General features: G+C 34.9%; 1 protein-coding gene across 1 annotated transcript; it reads right to left on the reverse strand.

The window, feature by feature from the left end:
- Positions 1-2127: 2127 nt before the first annotated feature.
- Positions 2128-5906, reverse strand: LOC115963550. Its single transcript, XM_031082591.1, has 7 exons — positions 5197-5906; positions 5005-5091; positions 4636-4848; positions 3873-4037; positions 3544-3597; positions 3316-3462; positions 2128-2766 (listed from the first exon to the last, which is right to left on the reverse strand). The coding sequence occupies exons 1-7, from the start codon at positions 5581-5583 to the stop codon at positions 2389-2391; spliced, it is 1431 nt and encodes a 476-aa protein (XP_030938451.1). The 5' UTR covers positions 5584-5906; the 3' UTR covers positions 2128-2388.
- Positions 5907-15483: the final 9577 nt, after the last annotated feature.

The raw sequence follows: 15483 nt of genomic DNA on the forward strand, positions 1-15483 counted from the left end.
AAACCCCCCAGCAGCACCGTTACGTTTTAAAAATTATTTTGCTATAGTGTTTTCATAAATAAATTTTCAGTTTTCAACAAAATAAACAGTATCCAAACAGAACCTAAATTTGTCCACAAACAATCCCTTTGATAGAAAGTAAAACAATTTTAAATATTTTGTTAAGCTCTCAATGTGAAAAAAGCTAAAGAAAAAGTTTATTCACACAATCACACCTATTTTGTTTGTTTGTTTCAGTGCATCATGTTTCTCAAAAATACCTATGGGCCTCATCATTCATGTCCTGTAAGATGTAACCCAATAAAGTGAATAGAACAGCTTCTGTTTGAAGTTTGAACCTTGCTCCCCCTCTACAACAAAAGAAACCAGCTTTTTTTTTATGTCTTTTGCTTTTTCTGTTCTGTCCTACAAAGTGTCTGTGTCAGTATCCATGTCTTTGATGATGAGAGACAGCTTTATGACAATAACCAAACATTCCTTCCATAAACATATGAACTGTTCTGCAATATACACTCTCTGGAATTTCTTACCTAAGCATTCATCAATCATCACTAGGTACTAGCCTTTAGTTTAGGTTACTGCTCTTAATCCTCTCCCTCTGGGCCTTGGCTCTCAGTCTCATGTGATACAATGGTGGCTTTGTGTTTACCTTATCATTTATAAAAAGAATCACTGATCTTTCATAACAAACCATAATGAAAAATGCATTTGGATTCTATTTTACGGATTGAGATCTGCACTGAGTGCAATTGGCATATGAGATTGAAAGTTAAAAATTCAACTTTCTCCCCATCCTAAGTATTGCATCGGATCTCATTCCTTATTATATTAGGGCAATGATTGTCTCACACTCTCAATATCCACGCTTCATACATACCAGACAACCATTTACAAGTATTGCATCAAATTTTAATTCTTATTATATTACAGCAATAATTGTCTCACACTCTCAATATCCACACTTCATTCATACCTGACAACCATTTACAAGTATTGTATCGGATCTCAACGCTTATTATATTAGGGTAATGATTGTCTCACACTCTTGATGTCCACACTTTATACATACGAGACAACCATTTACAAAGTTTGGATATCAGGTATCCACTTTTTTTTTTAACTAATATTTGGTGTTTATAGAGTGTGAACATTAGGAGTTTGAGGCAATAATTTGACATCATAATATGCTTCTATCATGCAAAAGCTGCCCCTTGTTTTTTTATCAACTGAAGATTATTTGAGGATTGGCTAAGATATGTTTTAAGTGGTTATGCCATTGACTTTTTAAGATTAGGACATCTGGCTCAAAGGGGAATGGCACTGAGTTTTTCTAAGAAACTGAAAAAGACAAATGACATTGAAAATTATATGTTTCCCAATTTGGTATTAATCAATTCTCAACTTCAAGTCAATATTTGATAGCAAAAACTTGGTTCGAGGAAAATGCTTGTTTGTTTTTGTTGGTATTGGGTTCATTGTATTTCAATATCTCAAGTTTCTTTTAATAATTGTTGTGTTGTGCTTACTTATATGAATTAGATACACTACTTTAGTTAATTCATTGTTTGAAAGCTGGGATCCAAGTTAAGGTATAGATTATAATATTATGCAAAGGTTGTCCATTGTGTAAATCTGTCTGTTTCCTTCAGAATTTGCTTCTTTGATGCACCGCACATGCAAAGCCATATATAAGTACCACTAGCACATTTGCATTGTCCTTCCTTTCAAAGAAAATAAATATTTGTGGAAGTGGTATGGGTTTTCTAAATATCAATGACAATGGCAATTTTAGGTTTGGTAGGTTAACATATTGTAAATTTTATATATATGATTGGAATAGATTTTTTTTTTGGGTTAACTTTTCTATACTCCAAAATATTCCTAACATGTATTTAATATTACTACCTAAAAAAATGAAGACAAATAAGTTAAAAAAACAGTAAGGTTAATATTTTTTTTTTTTTTATATAAAAAAGTCCACACCTCATTTTTTTTTCTTCTTTTAAAATAGCACACAAAGATGCTAATATTACTTAAGGCCTAAGGGTGTTGACAACGTGTTCCTGCCTGTAACATTGATTTATTTTCCATATAATTCAAGGATTTGGGAAAAAAAAAAAGGTGAAGAACTGAGAACATCACACAACTCAATTGTTATTGATAATCTGTATTTCCACAAATTTACATACTCCCAAAGGTGGGATGAATAATAGTAACTCGTTAGTAAAAATGGAATTTTGTGGGAAAATTTTTATGACACCCAAACCAATGTAAGGCTAAGATGCAATCTAAAAACTCATATTTGAAAAAAAAAAAAAACGAAAAAAAAAATAGAGAAAAAAATATATAGGCTACTCTCTATATCCTGTGCTTTTCTTTTTTCTTTCTTCATGGACATTTTACATTCCTTCCAGGACCTCCATAATAAAAGTAAGTTCCCCAAACATTATTTCTCCCTTGTTTTATATCATAACAATTTGGATGATCAGCCAAGAGATGAAGATTTGTTAGAGGAAGCAAGTTATTATCCCAATCAACAACTTGCAAATTTCTGAAATAAGAAGCTTTTCTAAATCCTTCTTCAGCAAAATGGCCACTACCCATTTGAGTAGCAGTGTGATAACCCGATGATCTAGAATTTACAATCTCTCCTCCAAATTGTACCATGCTAGCATGAGTTCTTAAGTGACTAAACAAGAATGCTGGCCAATAACCAACCAGTAGTCCTGATCCAAATTCCAACCACCAATGTCCATGCTTTGGGTCCTACACACAAAAAAAATTATGTTCTAGTGACTTTTTTGGCTAAACTTTGGATGTACATTGCTTAAGTCTTCCTTATTTCTCATTATGTCTTTGACTGCATAAAGGCAAACACAATGAATTTCCCTAACATGGGTCCAATTATTTTATTATATAGTCTTTATTACAAATGAAGGGAAAGAAATCACAACCATTAATGTAGGAGTAAATATTAGGGAAAATGCAAAAAAGAAAAGTATGCTTTTAATTCTTCAATTTATAATAGATGGTGGGAGTCAACCCAATCTTTGAAAATATAATTTAAAAAGAAAAAAAGTTAGTGCTTTATTAAAGAAGAAAAGCTCATGCATCAGGAAGCCTTTTTTAAAAGGAATCTTACATTTTAATAATAAAAAAATCAGAAAGAATTATGTCAAGAAATTTTGCCTCTAAGTTCTTTAATGCCACCTAATGAATGATTATGCAATGTTGAACCAAATGTTTTTTTAAGGATTTTGTTCAAAGAAGACACTATGTAACATTATTTGTCAACTGATTGAAGCTAAGGCTTACCTTCCAAACCATTAAGCCAATATCAAACTGTCTACCATTGTAGTAGGACTTTGGAGAGATTGCTGCTCCAATAGCAACCCTGTTGTTGGTTTGGACAAAGCCTGAGCACAGTAAATTGTAGCATCCAGTTGCTTGATATGCATCAGTCTGTGATTGTATTGAAAAAATGTCAGCACTAGTTATTAAGGTTCTAATATTTAAGAGCAAAAGAGAGTAGACAATACTTACTGTCCAATAAGTGAAGAACCTAGGATTCTTGTCACCATACAGATCTGGGCTAACCTGGAGAAATATGATCACAATATCTTATTAAACTCTATAAAAACCTTTGTAATAATACCCAGGAGTAGTTGAACAGATTCCAAAAACTAATCCAAATGATGAAAATCTTTGTTGTCAACAATTGAATAAACTAAATTCTGTACCATAGTAGTGACAACTAAATATATTCAAATGATACACGTGTAGTTATTTGGAAGTTTAATTAGTATTACTAGAGAAAGTTCAATGGGTTGTTCATTAAGAAAATGCATAGCATCACACAATGATAGACTTGCCTGCCAACCAGCTTCAATGGTATTCAGATCATGGCCAAACGAACCAGAAATGACCCAAATTTGTGACAAGCTGAATTCATATTGATCGGTTACTTGAGGTGCCCACACGTTTATGCCGGCCTTTGCTCCATAATATTGATCTCCATTTACAAATAGAACTGCATGCTGCAATATGAAATTATCAATGCTTAGATACTGAAATATACAGATGTGAAATATAAAGTAAAGTTTGTCCAGGTTGAGAAGAATATGGTACATTATGAGTCATTTTATTAATATGCAACTTTGACTTTAACTAATTTAGATATTAGCACAGAAGAATTAGAAAAACTAGTAAAATACTTCTTGAGCAAGCAGTAGCATACCCATTATCCAAATTACATTCATAACATATGAATTCAATATTACCTAATACAGAGTACTCTGTAACTCAAAGCCAATTTTTACAATTAAGGTTTTATAATTCCCTGCTCCCTATTTACCAAAACACTCTAAATGATTGAGGTAAAATGGAAAAAAGGAAACTTGGCTTTTTGTGTGAAACTAGCCTTATTGGTGGAAGGATTCTAGGAATGAGAAAAAAAAAATGAAAATAACACATAACCTTTCGAATGATGGAAACAAAAATCAAATCTGGAAAAAAAAATTGAATAAGCTTTAATAAGATATCACTTGCAAGAAAACAGATTTCCAGAATTCGGTTTTCATTTCTATTTACCAAAATTTCTTATTTCTAAACTTGAAAATGCTTTAGAATACTAACCTCATGACCACTTCCTGAAGAGTCTCTCCTCACATGTCTTACTGGTTTTCTTCCATATCTGTCAATGGAAATTGCTCTTAGAACATCTTTTTCTGTAGTTCTTCTAATTGGAACAGTACCCTCTGGACATGATTCACCAGATTCTGCCCATAGCTGGAAGCTCTTTGCCACTGTATCTGTTGTGTTAAGGCCTTTTGGTCTCTCTGGTGAATCCTGTAGAACTGAAGACTTTTATTATCTCACAGAATCTATAGTTATCCAAAAAACAATCTTTATAAACATTCAAATACCAAGCATTAGTGGAATTTCTTTTCTTGTTTGAGTATCAATGATCTTGATGGAAAAAGGAAAAGAAAATTTTGAAATTACCAATGGTTTCTGTCCTTTAAGGTCAGGATGATCAAAAGCTGGTTGGAGATGAGAAGGAACACAGTCTATAACATCACCATCAGGGCTCTGAAGCAAAATAAACAAGAACCCAGATCACAAAACCATAAAACACAACAATTTATATTGGTTGACACATAGAGAAACATCATGAAATACACAAAATTTATGTGCCTGAATTGTCTTCACAGCAGGCTTGTTGATCTTGGTGAGATAATCTGTGACCCTCTTCAGCTTGTTCAACTGTGAAGCCGGGTGAAAAGTTTGGTTGGCCGGTAAAGAGTGACCGGAATCTGATAAAGCAGGGCTAACCAAGGAAACTACAAGAAGGAAAGCAACAAGAAGCATGGGAATGATTGAAGAGTGAGTTTTGTGGGAAGTAGGAGAATGTGAAGCAACAAGTTCATTTGAGGAACGTTGTTGTTGCGCTGTTGTTTGTTTTGGTGCAACAATTAGTGTTTGTATGCATTGGTGTTGTTGTCCTGTTGTGTGATGGATTACACAAAACGGTTTGTTTCTATGTTTTGTCCATGGAACTGAATCTATTTCCTTCATGTCCATACAAAACAGTAGAAACCGTTCAAAGAAAATAACCAATCTTTAGTTCTACTTCTCACTTCTTCACCATTTCCAACATTATAAACAAACCTCTCTCTCTCTCTCAGATAGAGAGCATAGTGTCTTGTTTTTTTTCTCTGACACCAAAGAAATTTCAAGCACGAGCATATTAAAAAAGACCTGGATTGGTGGGGGCTGTACTTTTTCTTAAGCCCATAACAGCCTGTGGTCAAAAGACTCTTTTAAAATTCCCAAAATTTGAGTCTTTGAGAGAGAGGGTGTTTCACAGTTTCAGTTATAGACCTATAGTGACTACAAAGACTCTACAACCAAGAAAAAAAAAAGAATACTAAGATTGAGGGATGACATTAGATTTGGATTTAACCAGACCAATGAGTGTGGAATCTATTTTATTCTTTTCTCTGATTTTCAAGAGAGTGGAATCACCCTTCATTGGTTTACCATTTTGTCCATCTCTTCCTCTTTTTATTTTTTGAAATTTTTTATCTCACTTTTGTTTTTTGTAACAAAGTTTTCCAATTTGGAAATTAAAAAGATTGAGAGATGACATTAGATTTGGATTTAACTAGACCAATGAGTGTGGAATCTATTTTATTCTTTTCTCTGATTTTCAAGAGAGAGGAATCACACTTCATTGGTTTACCATTTTGTTCTTCTCTTCTTTTTTGAAATTTTTATTTCACTTTTGTTTTTTGTAACAAAGAGTTTCCAATTTGGAAATTAATAACTTTAGTTTGTGTTCTAGCATGTCTAGTACTCCAATTTTTCCGTTTGTGTTCAGTTATATCCCACCTGCAGAATATTTTTTTTCTTTTGGTTTTTTACATTGTAATACTTTCTTTCCATTTTGGGGGGGAAGAGTTAGAGGTCTTGGGTTGGTGCTGTTTCTCTTATTCTATGTTTGTTTCAGAAAATTTGAGGTCAAGATTTGTGATATGATATCACGGTGCAGTTTCCACTATCCAGTGCTGTAGGAGTACTAGAGCACAGTTGAATATTTGGATTTTGGTGGACCATTCTAATCATTGTATCAATTAAACCATGATGATGAACAAATTCCTTGCTTTTCCAAATGGGTATAATTTTTTTGACCTAAGAAAACAAATTGTGCAATTGCTTTTGACTATAAGAAAGAGCTTGTTGATAATTGAAATTCAAAAGGTTTTTTGTAATGATTTTGTGTTAGACCAAATTTTGTACCATGTGGCTTTTGCTGATTAAGATTTGCTCTTCCTTGTTCACAAGGTAAGGGTATCTTTTGTAACTTATTAGTAACAGTTATATCCAAATCACTTATGTAATAACTAATGAATAGGTGGGTTAGCTCAATTGATAAAAGTTTTTGCATCGAATATGAGATCTGAATTCAATCCCCTTTGTACAAAAAATGAATTGGTGTCTTGACTTGATAATAAAGAACAATCATCATAGAGTGGACATTATAAGTTTGAAATACTATCATACATTATCTATAATATTAAAAAAAAAAATGTAAATAACCAATGAGTGAATGCTATCTTATTCAATTTTTTACTCATTTTTCAGAAGTGATCTCAACTTCTCACATGAAACTCATTTATTAATTTGGTTGATATATGGGTGACTTGATTATTACAACTCTTATCAGAGAGTTCTTTGTCCATGAATTAATTAAGGCTATATCTTCCACTTTGCTACCTATTTGTTTATTACCAATCAAACAAACAGTCATTTAATAATTTCGGTTTAGAAATGGTAAAAGCATACACCAATACAAATAAATGAGATGAAAGTGAAGCTAACATAATCAGTTATACATTTTCTTTTATCAAGCACAAAAAACAAAACCAATGTTCCTTGATTGTTGACACAATTATGACATCCATTTTTTTTTTATTTTATCTTGGCCGCAATGCATGCCTCATAGATTCAAAAGTCTAGCTAACATGCTTAACAGATTTTCAAGAGGCAGATTATATTTTCTACTCCAAAGAGGGGTCATAAAATCATTGTAATAATTCCACAAGGAAATAATAATGCTGTAGGACCATAGTGCCTTTATTTGATCAGTGGGGCTTGCTAGCTAGATGTTATGAATGTCAGGATCATCGGTACACGATGTCAATGCAGTCGAAGACCACCGTGCCGACATCTATTCAAGCCATTAAAGTCTTTGGTCCCATTGGAATGAGTAATGAAATTGAGAGACATTATTTATATTATTAGAAAATAGTGAATTTATTGTGCAATTTTAACATTCTACAAGTATAAGTTCCTGTGCAGTGAGCATACCTTTAGCATGATAATCACTCTATAAGTACAGGTTCTTGTAGGATGAGAGGGAAGGATCAGGATTCAAGTCTCTAAAAGGAAATTTCACATGCATATACTTTTAGATTACACTAAAGTAGGATTTCTATCTCAAAAAAAAAAAAAAAATGGTAAATCTAATCATTTTATTAATATTCTAACATTTCTCCTCACCTGGGATCTAACTCCTAATTTTTTATTTTTTTTATTTGAAGTGATTTTCCATGTTCCACGATTTTGCTTTTCTATTGAGGCAAAAAATTTCATGATATTTTTCACCATCGTTGCGATAGCATATTGTAATTTTTTTTTTTTTTTTAAAAAATGATAGCATATTGTAATTAAGGTAAAATAAAAAATAATGTTGATAATAGACTCGTGAAAATGACATTACACCAATTAGAAGTCATTCTTTCAAGTGTCTCTTAACACTGCTTATTTCTTTTTAGATGTCCATGAGTTTATGGTGCATTCCTTTTTGAATTTTTTGAGGTTCATGTCAGTCATAACTCAAGCTTTTAAGAAATTCAACCAGAATTCTGAAGAGAAAGAGAAGAATATATTAAAAAGGCATTTGTATGTCGAGGTAAAAAGGGCCCCCACATTCAGTTTTCACTCAAGGAAATTCAACACACACATCAGTACTTCCAGTTCCAATAGAAGGTGCAAGTTAAAAGCAGTACATTTAATCAAAATTGAAATGCCAAAATGGCCAGGATCATGAAGAAGTGTAAGATAAAATTTTCATATAAAATTTTTGTAACTATGTTTTTTGAAAGCGGGCAAAAATCATGTAGCAAAACACTCATATTTCTATAGTATTTAGCAAAATATCAATGTTTTTGGAACTTGGCATTCGCATATTTTGCCACTTAAATTTTTTTTGATAATTTAAGTAGAATTTGATATTGCTAATATCGAGTTCTGCTAAAAAAATATGCATAGAACTCAATTTTGAAGATATTAATCAGTTTCACACAAAAATTAAGTTCTAAAATAGGAGTATTTTGCTAAACACTTTAGTAGAAAGATGGGTGTTTGCTGTGTACTTCAAAATTTAAGCCATTTTTTCTTTTTGAAAGTTACCATATTCCCATGTAGAAACCTACAAGCTACTAGTAGTAATTCTTTTTGAACATGGCCTGGCATTAATATAGTGTGGCATATAGCACAAAGGTATGGGCCCTCAACCTGGTCACTCTTTTTCTGGGGTTCTGAGCAATGATGCTTGCCACTTCAAAATGCTTCTCTTCTCATACCATTCTTTAATTCTCTCTTCTTTTCACAAAGACCCACTCACTCTCTCAACTACCTATTCGGCAAAAATAAAAGAGTACTGTTGCAGAATAATACTGGTCCACTGTCTCTAAAAACCAACTGTCATGCAATCACAACGTATAAGGTTCTTTAATTTTTGGAACCATAGCTAGTATGATACATATTCATACCCCTTTGTAAAGTTGGGTTTGAGTCTTTGAGAGAGAATAGATTCCATACCCCACAAACCTTGAAGAATGTATATTTTCCAAGTCTTCCTAGATTTTATCCTCTTGAAGTTTGTGTTAATTAGTTATAGAATATAAAGCATAAAGAAAAAAATTAATGTAGTTTAAGGGCAGTGTGTACGCACATAAAAATATGTTACTGTTTGGAAAAGGCTGCCATTGCCATGCTTTTTAAAAGGTTACGTAGCAACCAAGCAAATATATATATATAGAAATAGCAAAGTTCTGCTACTAAAGAGGAATCGTATGAGTAAACTGTAAACAGCTAAGTTATTTAGGTGGTAGATTTTATTCTAATAGCTAGCTCTTGAAGTAATTCTTCTTAATCGTTCTCATGTATGGGCACTAATTTTTTTACATTCACTTTATATTATTCTTATCGATCTTTGCAAATTCTATGTCTAAAATAATAGAGCCATGTCCCTAGGGAGATTCCATTGCGGTAGGAGTGATCATGCAGGTCATCATCCCAAAAGAATGTGAAAATTAGCAATAATGAAATCATAATTATCCAATGGTTACCGAGAAAGTGAATACAATTAGCTACTATTATACCACTACAAAAAACTGGTTCTATAGCAATGTTTTTTTTTATTATAGTAGTTTTGAAAATCGCCACTATAATATAGCGCTTTTAAGAACTGCCACATCTATTACGGCAGTTTAAAGTTGGGGCTATGAATTTAAAGCCAGAACTATCACAATTAAGGGTTTTGATCCGCTCAAAATGAAAAGCACATGAACTTAACCGGAACATAGTAACTGCAATATGAATTCAGTTCGATTGAAAAGTTAGATTTTAGTGATCTTTTGGACCTGGAAAGAAATGTTAGTAAGTTCACCTAAATTCTAATCTGAAATCATTTTATCTTCACAAGATAAGCCATATATGGTCAAAATTGCAATGCCATTATGATACAAGCACGCCACACTAGTAGCTGGTACCAACATGCTTGTTAGCCAAGCATACATGAGTGCATTACCACTACACCTTAGTGCCTATAGTGAAGATAGAATAAGATGGTGATAGATCATCTACTTTGTATGCAGATAGTGCCATAGTGGATACCATGTGTTGTTATCTTTCTGATACGTATATAAAAATTTAACTCTTTTCTACCAAGAAAAGCTGAAAACTTGAGTGCCCCACTTGAAAATCTTGAAGACTCAAAGCTAATTAACTAGCTATAATGAACTTAAATTGGTATAGTGTGTATCACATGGGTACCCACATTACTAGCAAAAGTTATTGCTAACAAGGTATTTGTTTAATTGTATACAGCTACTTTACTTTTACACTATGGTTGTGGAGGTTGATCAATAGGGACCTAAGGCAATAATGATCCTGGTCGAAAAATTGACCTTTGCTGGGAGACTTGTTGGAAGTATATTGTTGTGGTGATGATAAAAGGCATTGTTTAGGCTTCATTATTTTGCGGTCCCAAAAGTTGTGTCTTAAGGTACGAAGTGTGTGATTGTCTTCTTGTAGTTAATTTTTGACTATTGGAAGCTTGCAACACGGTCATACTATACGTAACGTCCGAGTGACACTATGTTCTAGAGAAATGGTAAAGCAACTTGCTGTGGTGTTTTGCAAAACGGTGCGGACAAGGAAAGGCACTACTTCCTTTTGTTTTTGCTTTGTTTCGTTTTGTTTTATTTTGTTTGTAACTTAATGCAAAAAGCGATGGTTTAGGTGTGTTTTATTTTGTTTGTAACTTATTAAATACAAAATAGCGATGGTTTATTATTATTATTATTATTATTATTATTATTATTATTAAAAATGAAGTAAAGTATATTTATCTTTTAAAAAGAGTGAGGTTAAAAAAAAACAATACATAATCAAAGTAAATTAAAAGTTAAATGAAAAAACTCATGATTAGGGTTGTCCACATGTCAGATCGAATCGGGTTTAGGCTTAACCCATATCTGACCTGACTTGATTAGGCAGAGCATGTCTCAACCATCGTTGACCTAAGAGATTGATCTAATCAGGTAGATCGGGCATTCAACAAGTGGTGGTTAGTTTGGTCAGTGTAGTAGATTTGAAAATGGTGAAAATTTGAAGATTGAATGGTGAAAATCTGATGAAATTTTGCCAGATCCAATAAAAATCTGATGAGATTTCACCAAATCTGGTAGAAATCTCACAAGATCTAGTGAGATCCGATTAGATCCAGTGGAAATCTTACCGAATCTAGAAATTTCCACCAAAAAATCTTATACTAGTCAGTTGGTTCAAGTTTTTTCGAGTTTTGGGGGAGGAGACCTTTAACCAACTCACTACCGACCACTGGAGTAGTCGAGTCGGACGTCAGTCGGCTCAGATCCAGTCGAATTTATCAGGTGAATCAAGTATCTAAGTGGGTTGAACAACCCTATTTGTGACTAGTGGACATGAATTGATTTCTATCATAATGGTTCATCATTTGTTGAAAGACCAAAAATATAGTCTCACAACCTTAAGTGAGGCCTGAAAATTTGCAGTACTATGTCTCACTCAAAAGTTGCCGCTTTGGTTTTGATTTGAACTCTAATTTATAATGAAATGAAACAAAACCCAGTTTTTGCTTCACATTACAAGTCACAAGCAATTGCTATATATCAATATCAGTAACTTGTGCCCTCCCCAACAAAATACATTGCTATCGTGAACGAGAAACTGACCAGGAGATCGGTTGCACTATTTAAATTTGGGTTGTATTATTTCTACAATTGTAAGTGGCGGAACCATATGGGAAAAATTAATACTTTGTATTAGTTTTTATATTTTTAAAATTTTTCCAATTAGTTTAATTCACACCCTTCTAACAAATTAAATCATGAATTTCTCATTTTTATAAGAGACATCATTGGGTCACAAAGGCCATGGCTCCCCTTAAAATTTCAGGAAAAAATTACATAGATATACATATATAGATTTGAAATTTTTTGTCTCAAAAAAAAATCTAGTCTCTCCAAAATTGAAATCCAGTTTCAATCCCCAAAAAAAAAAATTAAAATGGGCCCAAAGAGCCACAAAAAAAATCACATAGCCCATAGCTGTAGATGGTGGCCCATTCCAAAAACAAAACAAAAATCTTCTTTATTAACCAATTTCTCAAATTTCCTAAGGAACAAAAATCCCCAAGCTTTCAACTAATTGCAAGAATTAAATTCTGTAAGTGCACATTTGGACTAGTTTTTTAATTGAAAGTTTATTTTGCTGAAAGTTAGAATAAGTACTGTAAGGACGCGATTCGTGACGGACCGTAACAGTGTCGAGTTCGCACGTGAAAAGGCCCCTAACAATATCATTTGTAGAGCGTGGGTTTGGAAAGCTAGGCCTTGATCGACAGGCGGTGGGTTTTTCGCGGTGTTCGTATAAGTTTAAGTTTTCCTTCACCCCTGGAGTCTTTCTCCTGGAGGTGAGCTGGGAGGCTCTGATTTTTGGCCATTTTTCCCAACCCCCCATTAGGTTACTTGTTTTTCCTTTTTATATTCGCCTGCGTTCATTGTCCTTCGTCCACGTATAGGGTCAACCTTTCCAAAATTGATACTTGTCCCATCAGCCCATATTCAAAGTCGTTGGGGGTGGTTGTAAAAGCCAACGAATGCGGCTCTGTCAGGTTCAGAGCATTGAATGGCAGTAAGGGCAGCTTTCCCTGGATATTTTAGATCTTTCGTCCTGGTTTCGGTCCTATACCGTTTTTACCCCTCTTTCAGGGGGGGAAACTTTAGGTCTGCCGAGGACTGAGCCGTCCTCGGCGATATCCACAGGCTATTTTGTTGAGTTTGGGCCATAACCCTCCTCGGCTTGGGCCTTCGAATTTTCCCCGGGTAGATGGGTCTGGCCCATAAATCATTTGGGCCCCACAATAGCCCCTCAAAACCCGGCTGTCCAACCTCTTGGTTGGAAAGGGGGGTTTTGGTGATGCCAAACCTCTTCCTACGACCCAATCAATTTGGCCTTTTAATAATACTGGCGGCTCCTCATCTGTCCAAGAAATGCGCCGGTCTATGAGACAGCTTTTTGATTTCGCGCTTGATGCGCTCTTATCGTTTGGGCATCCCAAAACGTGCTTTTAATAACCACTATTTACGAGACTACTTTAATTCGGCGGTTTGTTTTGATGGGATGGAGAAACGGAACCGGCATGTTTGTGTTGGCAGATTCCTTTGGATATCTGAACCTATTAAATGTCTCCCGCTCCACCCTCAGTATAAGAAGGAAGGGCGGAGGTTATTGTTTTTGTAAAAAATTCCTTCTCATCTTTCTGAGATTTGAAATACTTGGCCTCCCCTAGGGTTCATTTTACCCATTGGTTCACAAATTAAATCGTGATACACTTTATCATAACAACGAGTGATGCAGGAGCCAAACCCCTCCCATAAACGCCATGTTCCAATAAAGCCCATTATGGCTCGATCGGGATAGGGATGACGAAGACTCAAAATCAACCTCACCCTTCTTTCAGTCAAAATCCGAAGCAGGGACTTGTCACGTCAAACTTTCGGCGTGACTGAGTCGAGAACACCCATCATCAGTACCAACCGCTCTCCTATGAGCATACCTAGTATGGCTCCAGTGTGTTGGGAGTCAGGATCGAGGCAGAGACTAAGTGTCTCTACTTCTTCCTCTCTTCCTTCACTGGGGTTATTCTCCGTCTCCTTTTCTTAATCTTCCCAGCACTAGTTCCATCCTGGTGCTTTCACTTCTCCCTCTTTTGCTCCTTTTTCTTTCTTTTCATCTCTTCTCTCTTCTTCTCCTCCTTCTTTACTCATGTCCTCCATCTTCTTCATTCATCTCCTCCATCTTCTTCATTGATTTCTTCCTTACTATTTCCTTCTCCGCCATTTCTTCCCAAAGAAGGTTCTTATCATAATATGAGCAGTATTGAGGCAAAGATTGGAGAGACTTTGAAGACGAGTTTAAAAGACGCTTGGCAGTTTACTTATCTGTATTACGGATGTAATTGTCGCTTAGGCAGTTCACATTTTGTATAGGCTCGTTCGAGCCCCTCTTTGTACATTGTAATAATTTTTCGTATTAATAAGATTCGTTGTTATTTTATTTCGCATGTTTTGTCTCTATGCCTTCTCTTTTTTTTTTTTTTTGAATCTACAAACGCTGCTCGGCACAATAATATAGCATCTAAATCAATGACAACTAAGACCAAAAGACTTGATAATAAAAAGACATCGCCATAACTTTAATAGAAATGCTTGGCACAATAAGGCCGATCAGTGAAGAGTAATACTTACCCCATGCTAGCCGAGGAGAAAAACGAAGGCCTGATGTCATGTAAGGAATAACCATTTGAAGACATATCACCCACCAAATGAGCGGCATTCTTATATGACTAAATGCTGGGGCGTTCCACCCCCTTCCTTACACCTTTATTGGCCTTTACCTTTTATAGTGTTTAAGCCGTGGATGAAGTGACCTGACATTTTTATCAAGTATCCCATCTTACGAGATTCAAACCTTTTCTTATCCAAGTATTTGGTTTCCCCATTGGCTTGGGTCCGAGGACCATACAAGGCCTCGGTTCTGTCCAAAACTTGTAATTTTTATAATTTTTTTGTACTTGGTTTCCCCATAGGCTTGAGTCCGAGGACCATACAAGGCCTTGGTTCTGTCCAAAACTTGTAATTTTTATAATTTTTTTGTAGTTGGTTTCCCCATAGGCTTGAGTCCGAGGACCATACAAGGCCTTGGTTCTGTCCCTGGGCACATATGCTGAACGGGCCTGAGCCGCGAATTTACTGGGCCCACAAATTGAGAGGTATTTCCGTAGTCTTTGATCACGCGGTACTTCTTGGCGTCCCAGTGTTCGAGGTGCGCCTTCTCGAGACTCCTTTAACCTCAGGGTTGCAGACGACGTTGGAAATCGAGCCAGAGACGTTTTGTCTGTAGCGTTCCTTGGGACGCTGCGCGAATTAAATGCCACCGGTTTACTTCTGGGTATAAATGGGATAGGGGATCACTTCACTTGCACATGAACTCTCCTGTTCCCTTCGGAACTATATTTCTTCTATATCCGCGATCTCTCTTTCTAGTGCCACTGCCTCAATGCAAGATGTTTGAGGCTTGGATAGGGAT

The sequence above is a fragment of the Quercus lobata genome, chromosome 10 (genome assembly GCF_001633185.2).
Source record: "Quercus lobata isolate SW786 chromosome 10, ValleyOak3.0 Primary Assembly, whole genome shotgun sequence".
Lineage (NCBI taxonomy): Eukaryota > Viridiplantae > Streptophyta > Magnoliopsida > Fagales > Fagaceae > Quercus > Quercus lobata.